Source organism: Leucoraja erinacea, chromosome 3, assembly GCF_028641065.1.
Source record: "Leucoraja erinacea ecotype New England chromosome 3, Leri_hhj_1, whole genome shotgun sequence".
In the NCBI taxonomy this organism is placed as follows: domain Eukaryota; kingdom Metazoa; phylum Chordata; class Chondrichthyes; order Rajiformes; family Rajidae; genus Leucoraja; species Leucoraja erinaceus.
Window position 1 is genome coordinate 73,607,330 of NC_073379.1, and position 23,090 is coordinate 73,630,419.

Sequence of the window (23,090 nt, forward strand, 5' to 3'; positions counted from 1 at the left end):
TATTTCATAGCTATAATTTCAGGGACAAACAAAGTGCATAACATTTGAGACAATTAAAATATTTTATCAGTTGGAGTTTTGTTGTTAGGACATACAAGAAGAGGGAATGCTTGCAATGCTTCCAGCGCCAAGTCCATCACAAGTCAGAGCAATTGATGCTGCCATTTACAAGATTGTTGAGGAGGACGGCCTAACTGAGGCTGACGTGAGAAAAAGACATGAGATTACCAGAACAATGGAAAATGTTCTGCAGCATTTATTGCCAGGTACAGTATTATTTTGTGTAATGCAACATTTATTACCTTTGATACTGATTGTTTGCTCTGTAGAGCTGTTTTCAAAGGAAAAGGAACTGTAGACTAGTCAACCTGATATTAGTAGTACGGGAAAATGCTGGAATCTATGTTTAAGGAGTTGGTAACGGGGGACTTCGAAAATCCTAATAGAATTGATCAATGTCAACATGGATTTATCAATGAGAAATCGTGTGTGACAAATCTTAGAGTTTTTGAGGTTGCAACCGACAGAGTAGCTAATGCCGTACTTGATAATGTGGAGTATCTTAACTTTCAGCAGGCCTTTGATTAAGTGCCACGTGAGATTACTTAGCAAATTTAGAATGCGTGTTATTGGGAGTAATAATACTGTGAATTGAGAATTGGTGAATAGTCAGAAAGCAGTGACAGTAAATGGGTCACTTTTGAGTTGGGAGGTTGTGACCAGTGGAGTAACGGGGATTGGTGCTCGTGCTCCAAGAAATCTGAATGGCAGAATCCAGTGCAGTTTATCCAAATGTATTGATGATGCAAAGCTAATGATTCGAAGTGTGGGTTGTGAGGAAGATGTAGAAAGACTTCAGGATATGTAGACAAGCTTAGCGCGTGGGTGATAACATAGAATATAATGTGGAGAAGTATTTGGTCTTCCATTTTGGGTGGAAAGAATAGAAAGATAGTGCAACGTGTTGTTGTTCTGAGTGACAATTTGCTTGTATACAAATCATTGAATGTTTTGTATCATTTTGCTCGAAGAGTAAAGGAGCTTGGTGAGACTGCTTCTGGAGTATAATGTACTGGTCTAGTTTACCCACCCAAAGCAGGATATGTCTGACAAAGAAAGGTTCACCAAACTGATTACTTGGATAGAGAGTTTGTAAAGAATGATAGATGTTCTCAAAATAATCGGTTGGCCATTCAAAATAAAGATGTTGAAATTTCCTGAAAGGAGTGGTGTTTCTTTGAAATCCATTATGAAAGAAGGCTGTTTGGAAGTTCTCGTGCTGAGCATATTCACGGAAGGGATCTATAGATTTTTACTTCTTAATGGAATCGAGCAATATGAGGTTATTGCGGGAAAGTGGTCCTGGGCTAAATCTAATGAGCTGATCCATATTCTCAGTGCATGCCGAACAGGTGCAAGGCCTACCTGCTATTTCATATTTCAGTTCTGCATTGATTTTTTAGGCACACTATAGAATCCTTTTCTTTAAAGATATATCATGATGTTGGTTTTATTTCATGCTGTAATATTGCTTTAAGGCAACATTGATATGAAGGGTTTCGGCCCGAAACATTGCCTATCTCTTTCGCTCCATAGATGCTGCTGCACCCGCTGAGTTTCTCCAGCATTTTTGTGTACCTATTGATATATATAATATTTATATATTGGTGTTTCTTTTTTTATCATCCAGACTGCTCACTTAGACTCTATGGATCCTCTTGTACAGGATTTGGCTTTAGAGATTCTGACCTTAACATTGATATTCAATTTCCAGTTTATGTAAGTTATTATAGATTGTATACATAGTTGATGTAACATTTTTTATTCAATCAGATTTTAAGGATAATTGTTACAATTGAGATAGTCAAACTGAACATTGTTTAACCCTCTGAATTCTATATACTCTCTACATTAAAAAAAAACATATTTCTGATCTGCCCTTCATTTGATATGCTTTGTAAATTATTACTGTATGTCATGTTTTCTCTGCCAGCATTATCTTTTGATTAATGTTGCAGATTCTGACTGCATAGATATGTTTAATAGTTAGCCATAGGGCCCTTTCTCCTGAAACATTATTAACATTGTATCAAACCTTCTGAAACCTTTCACACCTGCTTCACACACCCATATGTTCAGTTACTTTGGCGGACCTGTTTAGTCTGTCTGTCTGTCTGTCTGTCTGTCTGTCTGTCTGTCTGTCTGTCTGTCTGTCTGTCTGTCTGTCTGTGTCATTTTGCCTTTGAAACACATTTCCTTGAAAACCAGACGCAAAAACGCGGAGATTTTTACATATTTCAGTAGGGATTTAACATGATTTCAGAAATGGAATCCTCTCTAAATTTGCTCAATTATTTCCACAGATTTTGAGTAAAATTGTTCACAAAACTCACCTTTTAAAAAATAATAGCCTCTTGCCAGCTGCTGATGTCACCATGCCCACCAATCGAGGCCCACCTGGCTCCTGCCCCCTTTCCCCCCCCCCCCCCCCCCCCCCCCCCCCCCACCGCTGTGGATTAATCCAGCTGCTGTCAATGCGCATGTGCAATTTTCCACGAGGTACGTTACTCCACCCCTGTTCTTCAAAAGGCGCAGAAAGAACGAGAATGTTCTGCAGCAAAGCTTCTATAGCTGCGCTCAGTTATAGGATCTTTGTTCTGCAGATCTTGGGGCAGCGGCGCGCCTCACGCACTGAAACTTCTCCTCATTGTCGGCGCAGCTCGTGAAACCCTGCCCCTCCCCTGCCCCGCCCGCTTATTCCAGCTGTGGGTTTTCCAGGGAGTCAGAGGCCGCTTCCTCCCCCCCCTTCTCTCCTCCCCCCCCCTTCTCTTCCTCCCCCCTTCTCTTCCTCCCCCCTTCTCTTCTTCCTCCCCCCTTCTCTTCCTCCCCCCTTCTCTTCCTCCCCCCTTCTCTTCCTCCCCCCTTCTCTTCCTCCCCCCCCCTTCTCTTTCCTCCCCCCTTCTCTTCCTCCCCCCTTCTCTTCCTCCCCCCCTTCTCTTCCTCCCCCCTTCTCTTCCTCCCCCTTCTCTTCCTCCCCCCTTCTCTTCCTCCCCCCTTCTCTTCCTCCCCCCCCTTCTCTTCCTCCCCCCTTCTCTTCCTCCCCCCTTCTCTTCCTCCCCCCTTCTCTTCCTCCCCCCTTCTCTTTCCCCCCCTTCTCTTCCTCCCCCCTTCCTTCCTCCTCCCCCCCCTTCTCTTCCTCCCCCCTTCTCTTCCCCCCCCTTCTCTTCCTCCCCCCCCTCTCTTCCTCCCCCCCCTCTTCCTCCCCCCTCTCTTCCTCCCCCCTCCCTTCCTCCCCCCCCTCTCCTCCCCCCTCCCCCCTTCTCTTCCTCTTCCTCCCCCTCTCTTCCTCCCCCCTCTCTTCCTCCTCCCCCCCCCTCTCCTCCCCCCTCTCTTCCTCCCCCCCCTCTTCCTCCCCCCTCCTCTCCTCCCTCCTCTCTTCCTCCCTCTCTTTCCTCCCTCTCTCTCTTCCTCCCCTCTCTCTTCTTCCTCCCCTCTCTTCCTCCCCCCCCTCATCCTCCCCCTCTCATCCTCCCCCTCTCATCCCCCCCCCCTCTTCCTTCCCCCCCCTCCCTCCCCCCCTCTCCCTCCCCCCCTCTCTCCCTTCCCCCCCCTCTCCCCTTCCCCCCCCCCCTCCCTTCCCCTTCCCTTCCCCCCTCTCAGCCCCCCCCCCCCCCCCCCCTCTCTCCTCCCATCTCTCTCTCTCCCCCCCTCTAGACACGCCTGTGAGTTGGGGGCTATGCGTCAGTGGATAGGGTTACGGGGTAAAAGTAACAAATTAATAATATTAATATAATATCAATGGGGGTAATGTGTGTTGGGGGGGGCGGGTAGTGTGTTGGGGGGGGGGTAGTGTGTGTAACGCTGCATGCCGCCCCCCACCCCCCCCCCCCCCCCCCCCCCCCCCCGCAAACACGCGTTGGGGGAACAGACCCAACGGGTCTGCACTTGGTCTAGTATACTATTAAAAGTCTCATCTTGTATGTATGTATAGGTGCGTGTGTGTGCCTGTTTCTGTATGTGTTCTTCTACTTTCATCAAAACACCACGCACCACAGTTGAAATGTTTACAGATTATTACTCAAATTAACCCAGTCGACGCAAAAAACAGGTTCTCTTCACATTTCATGTTGTATTTCAAGTTATTGATGATACAAGTTTTTTTTTTTTTTAAAAAGGTAAAAAACGGTTCTCACACACAGCCTTTTACCAGGACTTTCCACTGTTGATGTCACAATGCCACTCATGGTGCACCAATCACAATGGGCTCCCAAACTGCCCAGTGCCACACCCCCTTCCCCCCCCCCTTCCCCCCCCCCCCCCAACTTCATGATTAAAGTTTAAAAAAAAACCATAACCACCTTTTAACACACCAGCTTCCAGTGACATCACAATGCCGCCCCCCCCTCCCCCTCCCACCAACGGTATAGTGAAACAGAATATTCCACCATCTTCCAGTGACATTGGGACAGACCCATCATTTATTTATTTGCCCCGGTACTCCACAATTTGAGATTTGTAATAGGAAAAAAAACACATGTGGTTAAAGTGCACATTGTCAGATTTTATTAGGTATTTTTATACATTTTATACAATAAAAACTGTACATTATACAAAGTTATACATTGTATTAAAATTGTATAAACACTGCTGTCATTCTACATTCTACATGGTGAAACCAAAATGTATAAAAATAGCCTTTATTAAAATCTGACAATGTGCATTTTAACCACATGTGAATTTTTTTTTTCTATTACAAATCTCAAATTGTGATTTACAGAGGCAAATAAATAAATGATGGGTCTTTGTCCCAAACATTATGGAGGGCACTGTAATTAGATTAGCCTATACCATAATTCAACAAAAACTGACGTTAGAATATTGTAATAAACTTAAAGATTGAATTGTTTACATTTGATATATCTGTTAACTTCAGTAAATATGAAGAAATGTAATATATAATCATAAATGTGTCTGGCGGTTTATCAGAAACTCTTATTAAAGTTATGGGTGCAAACGGTTGACCTTGGAAAGGCGAAAAAATATTATATTTAAAAAAATAATTTAAACAGATTAAAGCGTGTTTTATTTTCAAGCAGTATAAATGAAGTAACTGTTTGATAAATTACATGTATCTTTTTTTGTTCCTCAGATGAATCAACCAGATGTGCTATTGCTAGTTCAGGAAAGCCTCAAGAATAGCAGTAAGTTTAAAAAAAAAAATATGGGAGTATATTTTTTCATATATGCATAATTTGACCGTCATTGAGAAGCAACTACTTAATCCAGAATGGTCTTACGTACAACAGTTGACTAAAATAGTAGAAAAAGAACTAACTTCCAATTGTGTGTATTAGTTTGAATTCAATTTATGAATTATTTTTACTTATCTTTTGTTTTAGAGCTGGCATGGGGCTACTGTAATATGCCTTGCCCTTCGAAGAGCTTGATACACACAAATTATGATGCATAATATGGGTGATACAGTGAACGTAACTAGTAGTGCTGTGCCACACAATGTCAGCAACTCTGCCTCTGTCCTGACCTATAATGCTCTCTGGCTGGAGTGCATGTTCTTATTTTGATCACATCACCTTTCCACCACATCCTATAAATGTGCACGTTAACAGGTTAACAAGTCACTGAAAATGGCCTCTACTGTGTAGATGAGTGTTGGATGGAATCTTTGGTGTGCAGGGAGAGTTATAGGAATATGGGGAGAATACAATAGGTTAGTGTAGACTCAAGTGCTCCGAAGGGTTTGCTTCTACGTGGTATCTCTAATATGAATCAAAATGACCATATAGAAATGCAAAAGTTTTTGAAACTCATATTGTCATCAGATTAAAACGTGAGCACATTTAATTATATTTTTGTCCTTTTCAGCCTGTGCTCTTCTAGGTCAAAACCAGAATTGCTGAGGCTGAAATCTTGCAAATCCCAATCAGGCACACTTTTACAAAAAATATATATTTGTGCTCCAGTATATCACAAATAGGACCTCAAAAGTTTCTGGATGATTATTGCCCACTGAAAACGACTGACCCCATTTATATATTGACTACATACGTAGTTATTATGATCTGCCTCACCAATATAAGGATTTGTAACTGTGCCTGAGAAAATGGTTCTTTCTGAGGGATCTACATTTTGAATGCCAGAATATCTGAGCAGATGTATTGTTCAGGTTAGTTTTGTTTTAGGTTTATTCAAATGTATTAACTCCCATCACCTCACCATTGGTGAGCAGAAAGAACTATAGCCAGAAAGACAAAAGAATTGTTAATTAGATTTTTTTTTGCTTTTCCCAAATTTATTCAGTTTCTTTCATTGATGTTGAGGCAGAGTTCCATGCCAGAGTACCTGTCATACTATGCAGAGCCAAGCAAAGGTGTGTGGTGCTTTTTCTTAATCTGAATGCAATTGCAGTAATTATGTGTAATATGAAATGAAATGTTTACAAAAGATAAACCATTGAGTGCTAATTAGTTTGGTTGTAGATTACAATACACCAATATCAAGCATAATTTATTTCCATAATATTTTGAAGTATTTATTTTATCTTTTTCATTCCTCGCTTTCCTATTTTTGGATGGGATCTTGGCATTGTAATTTACCAATTTTGAGTTAGTATGCTGGAAGACTTCCAAGGGGCAGATGCTATGACTTGAGTTATCAGTATAGTGCCCTTCATAATGTTTGGGACAAAGTCCCATCATTTATATTTATTTGCCTCTGTACTCCACAATTTGAGATTTGTAATAGAAAAAAATCACATGTGGTTAAAGTGCACATTGTGTAGTGCAGATTTTAATAAAGGCCATTTTTATACATTTTGGTTTCATCATGTAGAAATTACAGCAGTGTTTATACATAGTTCCCCCATTTCAGGGCATCATAATGATTGGGACACAGCAATGTCATGTAAATGAAAGTAGTCATGTTTAGTATTTTGTTACATATCCTTTGCCTGCAATGACTGCTTGACATCATCAGTTGCTGGGTGTCTTCTCTGGTGATGCTCTGCCAGGCCTGTATTGCAGCCATTTTTAGCTTATGCTTGTTTTGGGGGCTAGTTCCCTTCAGTTTTCACTTCAGCATATAAAAGGCATGCTCAATTGGGTTCAGATTGGGTGATTGACTTGGCCACATGAATTTACCAGTTTTTTGCTTTGAAAAACTCCTTCTCTGGTTTGTTTTCTGTGGGGGGAGGGGGTCGGGGGAAGCTTTTTTCCAATCTCTTACCTTGCCGGAGATGCGATTTTTTTCCGGGTCGTATCTTCGGTCGCTCTGCGACCTAACGTCGTGGACCTGGAGGCATCGCGCGGGACTTTAAGCCCCATCGTGGACTTACCATCGGAGCCAATCCATTGCCTGCAGACTTTACCGTCGAGAGCCCGCAGTCTCAGGTAGAGACGGTAGATGTCGGTAGCTCCAACGATGCAGAAGGTTCGACAAGCCCCCAACGACTCTGGACTTACCTGGACTTGTACCTTGTCCTTTTACCATCTGGACCGCCCGCAGCAACGGCTGCGGAGGGTTGAGGTCCCGACCCGGGGGGGGAAATGGAGGAGGACTGGCCCGCCTTCCACCACGAATGCTGCCGTATTTCACCTCATTGTGCAATGTGACAAATAAACGCTGATGATTGTATTGTAATCCATTTCACTTGCACTTTTGTCAATGTGAACAAATAAACGTTCGACAAGCCCCGACACGGGGTCAGATCGCTCGACGCGGGAAGCTGAGATTCCCCCTGTTGCAGGAGCTTAATCGCCCTGATGAGGAGGGCCCGGACGCCGGCTATGGGAGTAAGATCGTCCCGTCAACGGAAGGTTCATGGCCCCCGACCGCGGGAGACAAAGAAGGGAAGAGATTGAACTTTGTTTCTCCTTCCATCACAGTGAGGAATGTGGAGGGGTCATTGTGGTGGATGTTTATGTTAAAATGTATTTTGTGTGTTCTGGTGCTTTTTATTTGTAAGACTGACTTGGCAAATGAAGTATGTTGCAAACCATACTTGGCTAATATTGTATTGTATTGAGCCAGTACCTTCAGCAGCCATACATGCCCACATACATAACACCCCCACCACAGTGTTTCACAGATGAGGTGATATGCTTTCGATCTTGGGAAGTTCCTTCTCTCTTCCATTCTTTGCTCTTGCCATCACTCTGATATGTTAATCTTCATCTCCTCTGTCCACAAGATCTTTTTCCAGAACTGTGGCTGACCTTTTACGTACTTCTTGGCAAACTGTAACCCGGCCACCCTATTTTTGTGACTAACCAGTGCATCTTGCACTGTAGCCTCTGTATTTCTGTTCATGAAGTGTTCTGCAGACAGTGGTCATTGATAAATCCTCACCTGACTACTGAAGAATGTTTCTGATCTGTCGGACAGGTGTATGTGGATTTTTCTTTTTTAAAGAGGGAATTCTTCTGTCATCAGCAGTGGAGGTCCTTCTTGGCCTGCCAGTCCCTTTGCGATTAGTAAGCTCACCAGTGCTCTCTTTCTTCTTAATGATGTTGCAAACAGTTAATTTTGGTAAGCCTAAGGTTTGGCTGGTGTCTCTAACAGTTTTATTCTTGTTTCTCGGTCTCATAATGGCTTCTTTGACTTTAATTGGCACAACTTTGGGCCTCGTGTTGATAAAAGTTTCCAAAGGTGATGGAAAGACTAGGTGCTGAGAGCTCTCTTATACCTGCATTAAGAAGGCAATTAAACACACCTGAGCAATTTCAAACACTTGTGAAGCCATGTGTCACAAATATTATGGTGCCCTGAAATGAGAGATTTCTACATGGTGAAACCAAAATGAATGAAAATACCCTTTCATAAAATCTGGCAATGTCCACTTTAACCACATGTGACTTTTTTTTTCTATTACAAATCTCAAATTGTGGAGTACAGAGGTAAATAAATGAATTATAAGTCTTTGTCCCAAACATTATGGAACGCACTGTATATCTGACATTTCCATTGTCTGGCAGATGAATATACATTCATAAATAAAGACTGGTTATCTAAGTTTATTGTGTTTCAATAAATTAAAGTAAGTAAAGAAATTGTACTCTGTACAGACAGTATGTTTGTAGTATTTGCATCCTTTTCTGAGCTAAAACTCGTCATTGAATACAATTGTCCCTTGTGAACTTCACTGACTTTTTTACCAGGGATCCTCTGCATATTAATAGTTCCTAATTGCTTCTAACTGGCATGTTGTGAGAAAGTGTATAAGTCTGAGCCCTCAATTGCACAGAGTTAACATTCAAAATAATGACAATGTAGTCCTGTGCTACAATGAACACACCTGCCAATCAAGACTGCCATTCCAGTGGGACAGAAGCAAATTGAAATTATAGGCTTCACTCATGGGTTCTTCCATGAATGCCACCTTCCTTGAATGGCTTATTACAAAATTCTGGATCAACCTGCAGCAAGTAAACATGCAAGGCAAAGTGTTCCTGAAATATTGAAACATCTGCTTTTTAGATTTTGAAAATTAATTTTTACATTTGATCTATTAGATCAGTTTTATTCTCATTTTTCTCAAAGAAAAAAAACTATGTTCTAAATCTGTGTATGAATTTATTTGAGAGCACTGTACAGTTATGAATTAACCTGCATGATTTTATAATCTCCTCCCCATACTCCCTTTCAGCGGCCTTTTATGTAAAATAAGTGCAGGCAATGAAAATGCATGGCTCACAACTTGTCACTTAGCTGCCTTGGCAAAGTTTGAACCTTCTCTTACTCCGTTGGTTATTGCCCTTAGATCTTGGGGAAAGGTAAGAAATTCAGTTTTTTTTCTTGACTAAAATAGTAGTTTGTTTAGTACAAGTTTAATTGTCAATATTCACTTTTTTCCTCCAACCTTACTTTGACAACTACTTTTCCTTAAAGTTTAGATTGCTTTCAACTTATTCAAGGAGTTATCGGGTTTTACAGCATGGAGATAAGCATTTTGGCCCAAATTGTCCATGCTGATCTAGATGTCCTATTTCCCATGTTTGTCCCATGTTCTTCTAAATCTTTGAACCTGTTCAAATGTCTTTTAAATGGTGTAATTGTACCTGCTTGCTTTTTCTTGCAGCTTTTTTATGATACTCACCTCTCACTATGGAAAATGTTGCACAATCCTGCCCCTCTCACCTTAAATCTATGCCCTCTAGGTTTAGACTTGCCTTAACTGAATGAAAGACTGTGACCATCCACTATCTATGTCCATCATGATTCTATATGTCTTGTATAAGGTCACCCCTCGGCCTCTTACACTCCAGGGAAACAATGCCATTGCCAGCCTCCTTAAATTCTTTCCTGGTAACATCCTCGCAAATCTATTTTGTAGCCTTTTCAGCTTAAAGATAGCTGGACGACCAGATCTGTGCACAATACTCCTAACTGTGGTCTCGCCAATGACTTGTAACATGACATACCACCTCCTGTACTCATTGCCTTGCCTGACAAAAGCAAGCATGCCCAACGCCACCTTCACGTCTCTGTCTGTCTGAGTCACCACCTTCGGGGAACTAAATATTCCAGTGCTGTCCCAAATACTACCATTTACTGTACAAGATGTATTTAATTTACCAAAGTGCCACACCTTACACTTTACCAAGTTATATTCCTGCCATTCCTTGACCCACGTCCCCAGTTAATCTAATCTTTTTATAATCATAACCTTCTTCATTGAAATCAGATTTTGGTGTCAACCGCATCTTATTAACCTTATTAAAAATATTGTCATTCAAATTGTTAATATAGATGGCAAACAACAATATTCTCAGCACCATGCTCAGTGGTGGCACAATGTCTGTGGAATTCTCTGCCTCAGAAGGCGGTGGAGGCAGGTTCTCTGGATTCTTTCAAGAGAGCTAGATAGGGCTCTTAAAAATAGCGGAATCAGGGGATATGGGGAGAAGGCAGGAACGGGGTACTGATTGGGGATGATCAGCCATGATCACATTAAATGGCGGTGCTGGCTCAAAGGGCCGAATGGCCTACTCCTGCGCCTATTGTCTAATACTGATTAGAAGCCTTCAATTTGAAAAATAACTCTTCACTACCACCCTCTGACTCTTTCCATTGTCGTAGACATGCGGAAATATCTATTGCCCTCCGCTCATTAGTGCTCTGCATCATCTCTTCAAGAAAACATCAAATTTGTGACACCTCATTTTTAATAAAATATTTAATTTTAATGTATGAATTTTTCTGCTACTAGATACGAAATGATCGATTCAATGAAATTTTAAATTTTAAACAAAATAATGCTCTCCATTGTTATGAACCATACTGACTGTCCCTGAGGTACGAATGCCTGAATTATGGGCATGGGTACATGCAAAGAAACTCGCATAATACTATTAAATCAAGAAGTACGATATATGTGATAAGTGTAGTTTAGTTTAAAGATACGGCATGGAAACAGGCCCTTCGGCCACCAGGTCCACGCCGACCAGCGATCCTCGCCCATTAACACTATCCTACACCCATTAGGGACAATTTTTACATTTACCAATCCAATTAACCTACAAACCTGTACGTCCGGATTGTGGGAGGAAACCGAAGATCTCGGAGAAAATTCACGGGGAGAACGTACAAATTCTGTACAGACTGCACCCGTTGTCAAGATCGAACCCGAGTCTTCAGCGCTACATTCGTTGTAAGGCAGCAACTCTACCGTTGCGCCACCGTGAACGACCAGAAGTTGGTTCCCGTAAATGGCAAAACTGGTTTCCTCTGACTTTCCAATGTTAGTAATTGTCAATATGGGATGGGGGGGGGGGGGGGGGGGGGGCAGAATGGCGTGTACCTAATTTTGCAAAGTATGTGCAACAAGGATTTAGGCCAGAAAGTGAATGGTCAGGAAATAGATGGATATAAAATGGATAAATATGAGATTATTGATTTTGTGAAGAATAGAAAATCAGAGTTTTATTTTTAATACATTTGGGAAATGCAATTGTTTGGATATGGTTAACCTTGCATTTTAAATACATAGTTAACATATGAATTACAGCAAGGAGAAAGGCCAATGGCATGTGTGCATTGTAAATCTTTCAGATTTTGACATCCAGACGACTGGGATAGAATGTTGGTCAATATATGATTAGTATAAATGGATACTTGATTATCAGTGGGTCGAAGGACCAATTTCATGTCATTTTTCTCTGCAACATTACAGCTGGTTTTAAATGATTCAAATTTTTGCTTTTGTTGCTCGGGTAGAATCTTTTCCAATGTTTAACTTAATTTATTTTTTCCCTATGCATAAAGCATAAAGCATACAGCTTTGTCCCAAACATTGCTATAATGTTTGGGACAAAGACCCATCATTTATTTATTTGCCTCGTACTCCACAATTTGAGATTTGTAATAGAAATAAATCAAATGCGAATTCTTCTGTCATCAGCAGTGGAGGTCTTTCTTGGCCTGCCAGCCCCTTTGCATTTAGTAAGCCCACCAGTGCTCTCTTTCTTCTTAATGATGTTGCTAACAGTTAATTTTGGTAAGCCTAAGGTTTGGCTGATGTCTCTAACAGTTTTATTCTTGTATCTTTAATTTGCACAACGTTGGTCCTCGTGTTGATAAGGTGATGGAAAGACTAGGTGATGAGAGCTCTCTTATACCTGCATTAAGGAGGCAATTAAACACACCTGACCAATTACAAACACCCATGAAGCCATGTGTCGCCAACATTATGGTGCCCTGAAATGGGGGCACTATTTATAAACACAGCTGTAATTTCTACACAGTGAAACCAAAATGCCTTTATTAAAATCTGACAATATGCAATTTAACCACATGTGATTTTTTTTTTTACTATTACAAATCTCAAATTTTGGAGTACAGAGGCAAAATAATAAATGATGGGTCTTTGTTCTAAACATGGAGGGTACTGTATATAGCATTTCTGGTTGCCCCATTACAGGAAGGATGTGGAGGCTTTGGAAAGGCATGACTTCAGAATTAAGGGACAGAGGTTTAGGGGTAACATGAGGGGGAACTTCTTTACTCAGAGAGTGGTAGCGGTGTGGAATGAGCTTCCAGTGGAAGTGGTGGAGGCTGGTTCGTTGGTATCATTTAAAAATAAATTAGATAGGCATATGGGTGAGAAGGGAATGGAGGGTTATGGTATGAGTGCAGGCAGGTGCGACTAAGGGAAAAAAGTTGTTCGGCACGGACTTGTAGGGCCGAGATGGCCTGTTTCCGTGCTGTAATTGTTATATGGTTATAGGGTGCAGAGGAGGTTTGCCACAATAATGCCTGGATTAGGGGGTATTAGCTACGGGGAGAGGTTAAACAGAACTGGATCACTGGAGATTGCGGGGAGACCAGAGGAAGTATATAACATTATGAGCGGCGTAGATAGGTTAGACAGAACCCCCCCCCCCCCCCCCCCCCCCCCCCCCCCCCCCCCCCCAGGTGGAAAAAGTAAAGCTTTAAGGTGAGGGGGGCAAAGTTTAAAGGAAATGTGCGAGGCAAGTTTTTCTACACCGAGGGTGGTGAGTGCCTGGAAACTTGTCAGGGTTGGTGGTTGAGGCAGATATTATAGTGGCATTTAAGAACCTTTCAGACAGGTTATGGATTCAGTGCATGTAGATATGGTCTTGGCATCATATTTCACACAGACTGTGAAAGTTGTTTGCATAAAATAATTGAAGGATGATTGTTTTACACGGTTACACATGAAAATAAATAGGGTGAAACTTCCAAAGAACGGCGCAAGCATGATGTGCTGGACATTCCCCCTTCGCATTATTTAAATGTTTCAATGATCATCTATGAACTTGTTTTTAAATCCAACTAATCTGTTGATGTTTTCAGCTTTGTCGCATTGATAGCCCAGAGGAAGGAGGGTTGCCACCCTATGCTTTTGCTATAATGGTCATATTCTTTCTTCAACAAAGGAGCGAATGTGTGCTACCTGTGTATCTTGGATTATGGGTAAGATTTCTATCTGCTCTTCTGGTGAATAAATCTAATTGCAAGAAACATCTGAAATGTAGAAGTACAGTAAACCCTCGCGATTACGGAGCTCTATATAATGGATTTAGGTTATAGCAGACCGAATCTTCTGTTCATGGTGGAAGTTGGCATGTAGTGCGGCGGAAGGGCGGCAGTGAGAGGGCCAGCAGTAAAACACTCGTGAAGAGCGTTTCATTGGGCATGGGTTTGCAGTGGTTGCCGTAAAGTGAGGTCCCGCATGTTGGCTATAAACCTGGCACGCATCACGGCACCTACATGGTTCTGGCAGTGCATGTCTTGGTTGCCTGGTAACAGCACGAGGCTCCCGTTGCACTGCCCTCCACTTCCACCAGGTTACTCAGTGAGCTCTCGCCACGTGGCGTGCGTCCGGTTGCGGGAGTAGAGAGAGCGAGCAGCATGAAGGTGGCATGAGTTCTGGGCCTGCCCCTGGCGTACCGCGTGTGGGCTAGAGGCTCTGTGGCTCCCCGGCCTGTGAATTCTTAACCCTAGTTTAACCCCAAAATTTCTCCCAACCCCCCACCCCCCCCCCCCCCCCCCCCCCCCCACAGTGTTTCTTCCCCTTGGGTTAAACTTACCTCTCACCCGGTTATAGCGGATAATCGGCAACAACAGACACGGTCCCTGACCCCGCCCCCTCCTTTATTGTGATTTTACCATTGTGGTATAATTTCATTTTGCCATAGAGAGACTGTTTGAAGTGTAGTATGAATTTATTTGTTCAGCGAAGTCATTGTGAAGGAAAGCTTTGCTTGAGGTTCTATCAATTTGCTTATCAAGATAGTATAATTTGTGTTTTTTGAAAAAAACAAGAAACAGATCCAGTGGCACTTCTAAATTTGGGCATTCGTTATAATTGTCGGTAAGATTTTTTGGTAAATAAAAAAAACATGTTTTTTTTAACCAGAAATTATCTTTTTTTTTGTACAGATTGAAGAATATTTGGTAGACAACTTGGCCAACTTCAGTCTTAAAGGGGTAGAAAACAATGAGGTCATTTGGGAATACAAACCAAATGAGGAAGACTTTTCAATTGGAGGAAAGGTAGGTTTTCCCAGCATGGGTAGATTTTATTGATTTTTATCTTGGTAATCGATCAAACTAGAATAATTTATCAAGCATTTTTCCTTTGTAGGTTCCACTCGTCTTTGATAAAAATCAACAAAGTACTGTGCCTGTGGGACAGCTGTGGGTCGAACTACTTCGATTTTATGCAATTGAATTTTCAGTGACATATTTCGTTATTAACATACGAACCAGAGAGCCACTATCTCGGGAAGCTAAAGAATGGCCCAAAAGGAGAATTGCTGTGGAAGGTCTGCATTGAACTATGTTTTTTTTAAATTCATTACGAGCTGGTTCTTCCTTCCCCACACCATCCCCATCTCTCCCCTCTACTGTAATTAGTCGGTGAATTGGTGCGCTTTGGAGCATTTTGAAAAAACAAATTTCAAATTACATCATTCATGTCTCTAAGGACATTTGTGGCTTTGCGCAAAAGAAAGTAGATTGGTAGTGGTACTTTAATGTGTATTATTGTGAGCGCAGTCCTTGTTTGGTGGCATTGAAAAAAGTTGTAAGCAGCTTTTCTAAAATATTCATAGTCCTTATTCTCTGAGCTCTGCCAGAGTAGGCAGAGTCATGCCATTTGGAGCTTTACCTCTTCTGTACGATATTTCTAATCTGCAATTTAATATCAAATATTTACCATTCCCCCTACATTCTCGTGGCTTTGGTTATCAGAAATATGTTACATTTTGATTAAAAAAATTAAAATTACCATACTAGTGATGCGAAATAAGTGTGTGGGAGGAGAGCACCGAGAAACGCGCAGTCTCTTGAAATAAGTGACTGGTGATGATCTCACCCAGCTTCTCTTCAAGAAAGCTGTCTCCATCCTGGGGCGGAGTTAGATTCATGGGAGGTGGAGGGGAGGATGCTCCTCAAACTGCGGAGCATCTTGGACAATGCAGCTCACCTCCTCCATGACACACTCATCAACCTAAGGAGTATCTTCAGCAACAGTCTGGTTCCACCAAGATGCAGTACAGAATGCCACAGGAGATCCTTCTTCCTTGTGGCTATCAAACTGCACAGCTCCTCCTCCATCTGCTGTGGGGTAGACTGATCCTCCTTTCACTCCCACCCCCCAAATCTTTGCACATCCCCAATCCTTTCCACTCATCACTTTAATATCATGTTTCATGCATCTTGTGTTTCATGACTGTTGGCAGATCAATTTCCCTCCTGAGATAAATAAAGTTGTACCGTATCGTTATCCAGGTACCTCAAGGCATATGGGGGGGGGGGAGGGAGGCGGGGTGGGGGTTTGGGGTGGGGGTGTGGGGGTGGTGGTAGTGGTGGTGTGGGGGGGACACTGTAGAGACAGAAAACTTGAGGCAAGAATTCTACACCTCCCACAATCTGATCAATGTTGAGAACCACATAGAGAAGGGTAAGAAAAAAAGGAAAGTTTGTGATGAATACATAGAATTCAACGTTAAAAAATCTTGGAACTAAACGTGTTTCAAAAGAACTTACTTAATTACGGGCTAAAAATGGGGAAAAAAGCTTATACACTACTCAAATTCTGGAAAAACGCTCCAATACCAACAATAAAAATATGGATTTCAAACATGTTCGAAACATTACACCTGGAAGAGATGAGACTCCTAGCAGGCAAAGCAGACCACTTCCAAAAGACGTGGTCTGCATTTATGGAACTATTACAAGCATAAGGTGCAATAGTAATTTAAAAAATAAATGGTACCAGGATCTGGTAACGGGGGGTAAAAAAAACAACAAAAAAAACACGGTTGGTATATCCTTTTTTGCGGAATTTTTGTGTTATAATAGAGCGATTGTTTCTCCTTTTTTTTCTTTTCTTTCTAGGGTCTATTTCCTTTCTTTACTTCCTTCTCTAACTTCTTCTCTAAGGGGCTTTCTTTTCCCAACGCTTTCCTGCACCTTCACGACTCTTGCTCACTTTCCTTACTTCTTTTATTTCTACCTTTTTTAAAGCTTGAAAAACGAAGTGGCACAACAAATGTAATAAGATACATGTGATGTGTATTACTGTAATTTACTGTACTTCTAATTAAAACAAAATTAAAAAAAATCTTGGAAAAGAAAACGAGGAAGGCACAATGAGTGCACAAAATATTGATGGGTAAAATCAAGAAATCTTTTTTTTTTAAAGTGAAAGAATAATGGTCCATTTGGAGACCAAAATTGGTAGCCTGCCTGTGAAATTAGAAGACATGCACAGAGACATAGTGATACAGCGTGTCCCCTAGTTCAGCCCAACTTCCCCACAACATGTCCCAGCAACACTAGTCCCACCTGCCTGCGTTTGGTCCATTCCCTCCAAACCTGTCCTATCCATGTACCTGTCCAGCTGTTTCGTAAACATTGGGATAGTCTCAGTCTCAATTGGCAGCATGTTCCATACACCCACCACCCTTTGTGTGGAAAAAGTTATCCCTCAGATTCTTATGAAATCTTTTGCCCTTCTCCTTAAACCTCCTTGTCCTCTAGTCCTCGATTCACCTACTCTGGGCAAGAAACTCTGTGCATATTCCTCTCATGATTTTATACACTTCTATAAAATTACCCCTCATTATCCTGCACTGTAAGGAATAGAGTCCCAGCCTACTCAACCTCTCCCTATAGCTCAGACCTTCTAGCCCTGGCAACATCTTCGTAAATCTTCTTTGTACCCATTCCAGCTTGTATTCTAAATTAATACTCACCAGCACATTTTTATATCTGTGTTACATTTTTCATTGTGTATTGTAAGTGATGGTGTTCATCAACATCTCATCTGTGCCTTAAGTGATTTGGGTAGTTAGAGACTGGGTTTCTAGGTTTGACAATTGATTAAAATCTACGATAAGAAAAGCCAATGTTTACAGCTTTGCCTTGAAGGCATTAGGCTTACAGTTATCTTGGAACTGAATAAGAGACTTGGAAGCTAGTAATGGAGATAGTTTAATATCCAATCTCTTGTATAGAAAATTGTGGAAACATTTGGTCTGTTCAGGAGCATTACTAATTAGGTATTTTCAAAGGTCAAAGGTTTCAAAGGCCTTTTATTGTCACATGTACCAATTAAGGTACAGTGATAAGCGAATTACCGTGCAGCCATACGGGGGGGGGGAAAAGCAACGAGATACATAACTACATAAAAGTTAACATAAACATCCACCATAGTGGATCCCCCACATTCCTCACTGATGGAAGGCAAAATAGACCAATGTACTTCCTCACTTTTATTCTCTCGCGATCGGGGCAGTCGAACCATCTGTAGGGGCGGTCGAAGCCTCCGCCTCCACATCGGGGTGGTCAAAACTCCCGCGACTAGGAGTTCCCGAAGTCGACCTCTGACCAGGTGTCATTTTGAGATTAAGAAAGATACAAAGTTTAGATTTTTAAATCTGCTGGAAATGTATTTTCAATCTATGAAAAGATTAATTATGTACCTTTTTTTCCAGATCCGTACTCTGTGAAGAGAAATGTTGCACGAACGTTAAGTAGTCAAATTGTTTTTGACTATCTCGTTCACTGTTTACGAGCAACATATAAGTACTTTGCGTTGCCCAGATACAAGCCAGCAAAGTTAAACAAAAGAAGCAATGAAAAAACTGATTCTAAAGCAGCATCTATGGTTGAAGCAGGTCAGCAGGAATTTGTTGACCTTTGTACGTCAAGGGCACTGCTACCAGAGACAACGTCTACCAGTTCAGCGGAAATTCCTGATGGAGAATGGCAACAGATCCACAATGCTCCTGCTGCATGTAATGATGGTGAAAAACTATCTTCTGAAAACCCCTACAGAAACTTGGAAAAGTTACAAGAATGTGGGAGTAAAAGTTACAAAGAGGAAGAGTTGATAACTGATTTGCAAAAGTGCAGAATTACTGGAGATGACTTGCCCGAGGATGATGAAAATCAATCAGAAAGTGAAGATAAAAATGATAATGAACTTCTGGAAAGTGGCAATGATGAAGAACTGTTTAATATGTCTGGGCAGAAGAAAAACATTTCAACAATTGCCAGCAAGATGTTTAATGAAAGCAAATGTATACAATCAATAGAAGCAGATAATGAGACCTCCAGTGATGATGAAATGAACTCTTGTGTGAACCGCGTGAATTGTTACAGAGATCGCTTTAATTCAGAAAATCTTTCAGACTCTGAGAATTTTCTGAATCCTCATAATATCGAGAGTGATGATGTTGATATTGATGATTCTAATCAACTGCAAATGAAAAATGATGAAATCGCGTTAAATGAAATTAGAGAAAGTTCTGACAGTATGGATGAACTGCACAATTTCTCTAAAAAGACAACAGAGCACCAGAAAAGGCCACTAAACAGAAATGAAGACTATGAGGAAGAAGATGACGATGATGATGATGATGACATTGATGATGATGATGATGATGATGACTTGGATCTGACTATCACAACTCGAGTTCATCTTGACAGTCTTACAGCTGAAGAGGAATTTGAGAATATTTCCACAGAGTCTAGTCAGGAGGATAACCCGTCTGATGAAGATGGAATAATTGATGATGAATTGCTAAACTGGAAAGAACGTACACTGGAAAGCCTAAGTGATGTGACTTCTCAGACGATCACACATACTCCAAGCAAGAAAGAAAAACAAGTTCAAAATGAAATAAATAAGGAAGTTACTGTTGGAGAAACTAACCCTACTTTACTTGGATGTGAATCACAATCGAGTGATGACAACCTGTATTATGTGTTCAGTAAAGCGGCTTTTACAAAGGGCAAGGTAATGCCACCTACAGAATTTTCTGATTCTCAAAGATTGCTGCATTTTGATCACATTTGAAACTATCAGAATGGTTAGAACATGAGAAATAATCTGCAAAACATTCACAATTTGGTTAAGCTCGTTGGAATCAGCTGTTGAATAATAAATAACATTAGTGTATGTGTATAGTATTTATTTTGTAAAATTACTATCACATGTTTCCTAAATAGGCTTCCATAATTGTATGCAGTTTATGCAAGCGAGAAGGCCACTTAAAACATGATTGTCCCGAGGACTTCAAAAAAGTTGATCTTGAGCCATTGCCACAAATGACACCAAAATTCCTGGAAGAACTTGACAGAGTCTGTATTCAATGTTATTGTAAGTATATAATCTTTTGTATATTTTCCTCTTTTCAGTTTAATCTACATACTATTAAAAGTCTCATCTTGTCTATATGTATACGTGTGTGTGTGTGCGTGTATGTGTATGTGTTTTTCTACCTTCGCCAAAACGCTACGCGGTAGCCTACATTTTTACATATTCCGACTCACATTTTTCCCCTCCATGCAGTAATCAGGGTTCACTTAAGATTTCATCCTATATTTCACAGACTATTGGCGATCAAGTTTTTTTTTAAAAGGTAAAAAACGGTTCTCACACACAGCCTTTTTCCAGGACTTTCCACTGATGATGTCACAATCCTACTCACAGTGGACCAATAACAAGCTGCCGAGTGCCACAATGATATCGCAATGGACATTGCCAACGGTAACCGCAGCTTCGCACACTTTTTTCCAGAAGCTTCCAGTGATGATAATCACAATGGGCTCTCAAGCCGCCAAATGCCCCTGTTCTCCCTCCCCCCTCCCCCCCTCCCCGGGTTATTCACACACCCCTCCCCCTCCCGGGTTATTCATGATTAAAGTTACAATGCCCTCTCCCCCTAACGGTACAGTGAAACAGAATATTCCACCACCTGTCAGTGATGTCAGGGGGAGGGCCTCATTTCAAAAGCAGCTTCATCAGCTCCCCAACGCACACTGTTGGGGGAGCACTGCATTTAGTCTAGTGTCCTTTAAAATTCAAAATAAAATCGGATTCCCCATTTTTTAAATGTTCTATTTTAAAGCTGTGTACTACCATTTATAGCATAACAGTATAACACTGCATCATTCCACTTGATTATTGGGGATGAATAGATTGTGGAATTTAATCTCCACATTTTAATTTTTTCATTTGTTTAAATGAAAATTCATCTGTTTTCCCAAATTTCTTGTGAAATAGGAGGCCGTCGAGTCCATACATCTCCCAGAATAATCTCTCCACATCACCATCTATCTCGTTACCTTTATCCCTAACCAGTCTGAAGAAGAGTATCGACCCAAAACGTCACCCATTCCTTCTCTCCAGAGATGCTGCCTGTCCCGCTGAGTTACTCGACATTTTGTATCTATCCTGGAATAACCTCCCCCCCATTTGTTTCCCTTAATCCCTCAGAAATTGACAATTAACAACCATGGTTTTCCCCCTTTCTCTTGCTGGAATTTTCTGCGGCCTATCTGTGCTGGGGCAATAATATGCAAGGCTACTGTGCTGCCCTGACATTTTCGTTTAGTTTAGTTTAGTGATACAGCGTGGAAACAGGCCCTTCGGCCCACCAACATTTTCTATTATCACCTTCCTCCAAGAAAGGCTAGCCTAATGCAGCAGATACAGTATACACCTTCAAACCCTAGTGTGAAATATAACTTAGTTACTCTACAAATATCTACGCATCCATTCCTGTTCCATTTAGTTTTAAGGATTAAAAGTGCTCAGAAGAGAAAGTCAATTTCTCCATTTTTTCTCTGTTCTGTGCTTTTTTTTTTATCATTTGGCTTTCTATGACATCGGAAATAAACCAGATGAAACAATTGTTTACCACTTTTTTGATAAAATTGTGTTCCCAGTCAATTTTATCTTCATCTTTACGTGACTTTGAGAGCAGTATGAATGCTGTCAACTCCCTACAATGTAAAGTTATTAGAACCTGATCTGAGCTAGATTATTATGTATTATAGAATCACAGAGCAGGTCATAACTCTTGGAAAAAGTTACATTTTTTAAAAGTTGTCTTATTTGCCAAAGCACAACTTTCTTTTATTTTGATTAAATTTCACCCCTCCCCTAAAAAAAATAACATTGGTAGAGTAATTGGGTTTAATAAGGTTTATCAGGTGTGCAGTATGCACACTACCCTCCATAATGTTTGGGACAAAGACCCACCATTTATTTATTTGCCTCTACTCCACAATTTGAGATTTGTTATAGAAAAAATCACATGTGTTTAAAGTGCACATTGTCAGATTTTATTCAGTGGTATTTTTTATACATTTTGGTTTCACCATGTAGAAATTACAGCAGTGTTTATACATAGTCCCCCCCATTTCAGGGCACCATAATGTATTGGGACACATGGCTTCACACGTGTATGTAATTGCTCAGGTGTGTTTAATTGCCTCCTTAATGCAGATATAAGAGAGCTCTCAGCACCTAGTCTTTCCTCCAGTCTTTCCATCACCTTTGCAAACCTTTATTGCTGTTTATCAACATGATGACCAAAAGTTGTGCCAATGAAAGTCAAAGAAGCAATTATGAGACTGAGAAACACGAATAAAACTGTTAGAGACATCAGCCAAACATTTGGCAAGTTATGGAAGAAGATGGTAAAGTTATTTGAATCCCAGAAGGAACTAATGGAATCCGATGAGAATGTGAACAAAGTGCAATCTAATCTGGGGCAACTATTCAGCCTCAGTAAAGAGGTTGGAGATAAACAAAAACCACTGCGGGATTCACAGCTGCCTCAGGAAGAACTCGAAAGATACACCCAGTGGTTTGAAGAAAAGGTGAAGTTATTTGATGATTCTATGGAAGATGTGAAGAGACGGTTAGCTGAAGTTGAACAAAGGACCGCGTGTGTTATAGCAGATGATACACAAGGTGTTGAAACTTACTTTTGGTACAGTTGAAAGTGTGATGCAACAAGGTGCTGAAATGGAAGAGGAGATTACACCACATGATAGTATCTCGAATGTATCTACACGAAGATCAAGACATAATTCTGGCTCTATAGCCAGCTCAGCTTCAAGGGCCTCTGCTCGAATGGAAGTCGAAGCTGATTTAGTCGCTGTCTCTATACAAGCGGATGCCTTGGAGAAGAAACATGAGATTGAGCGACAATAAGAACAGCTGATAGAGATGAGACAAAAAGAACAGCTGGAACTAGCCACAAAGTTGGCGGTTGTCAAATTGAAGGCGATAAGGGAAAGTGAGG

The 23,090-nt window shown here is 41.1% G+C and overlaps 1 protein-coding gene across 2 annotated transcripts in view; it reads left to right on the forward strand.

Moving 5' to 3' along the window:
* Nucleotides 1-23,090, forward strand: part of LOC129695726 (terminal uridylyltransferase 7-like) — a 97,086-nt gene that overhangs the window by 33,047 nt on the left and 40,949 nt on the right. For both annotated transcript variants that reach the window (XM_055632932.1, XM_055632931.1), the window contains 10 exons: nucleotides 89-266; nucleotides 1,691-1,779; nucleotides 5,150-5,201; nucleotides 6,319-6,388; nucleotides 9,662-9,788; nucleotides 13,831-13,950; nucleotides 14,920-15,033; nucleotides 15,125-15,305; nucleotides 18,483-19,789; nucleotides 20,002-20,152. In XM_055632932.1, the coding sequence (XP_055488907.1) occupies nucleotides 89-266; nucleotides 1,691-1,779; nucleotides 5,150-5,201; nucleotides 6,319-6,388; nucleotides 9,662-9,788; nucleotides 13,831-13,950; nucleotides 14,920-15,033; nucleotides 15,125-15,305; nucleotides 18,483-19,789; nucleotides 20,002-20,152 (2,389 nt within the window). The remainder of the gene's footprint in view (nucleotides 1-88; nucleotides 267-1,690; nucleotides 1,780-5,149; nucleotides 5,202-6,318; nucleotides 6,389-9,661; nucleotides 9,789-13,830; nucleotides 13,951-14,919; nucleotides 15,034-15,124; nucleotides 15,306-18,482; nucleotides 19,790-20,001; nucleotides 20,153-23,090) is intronic.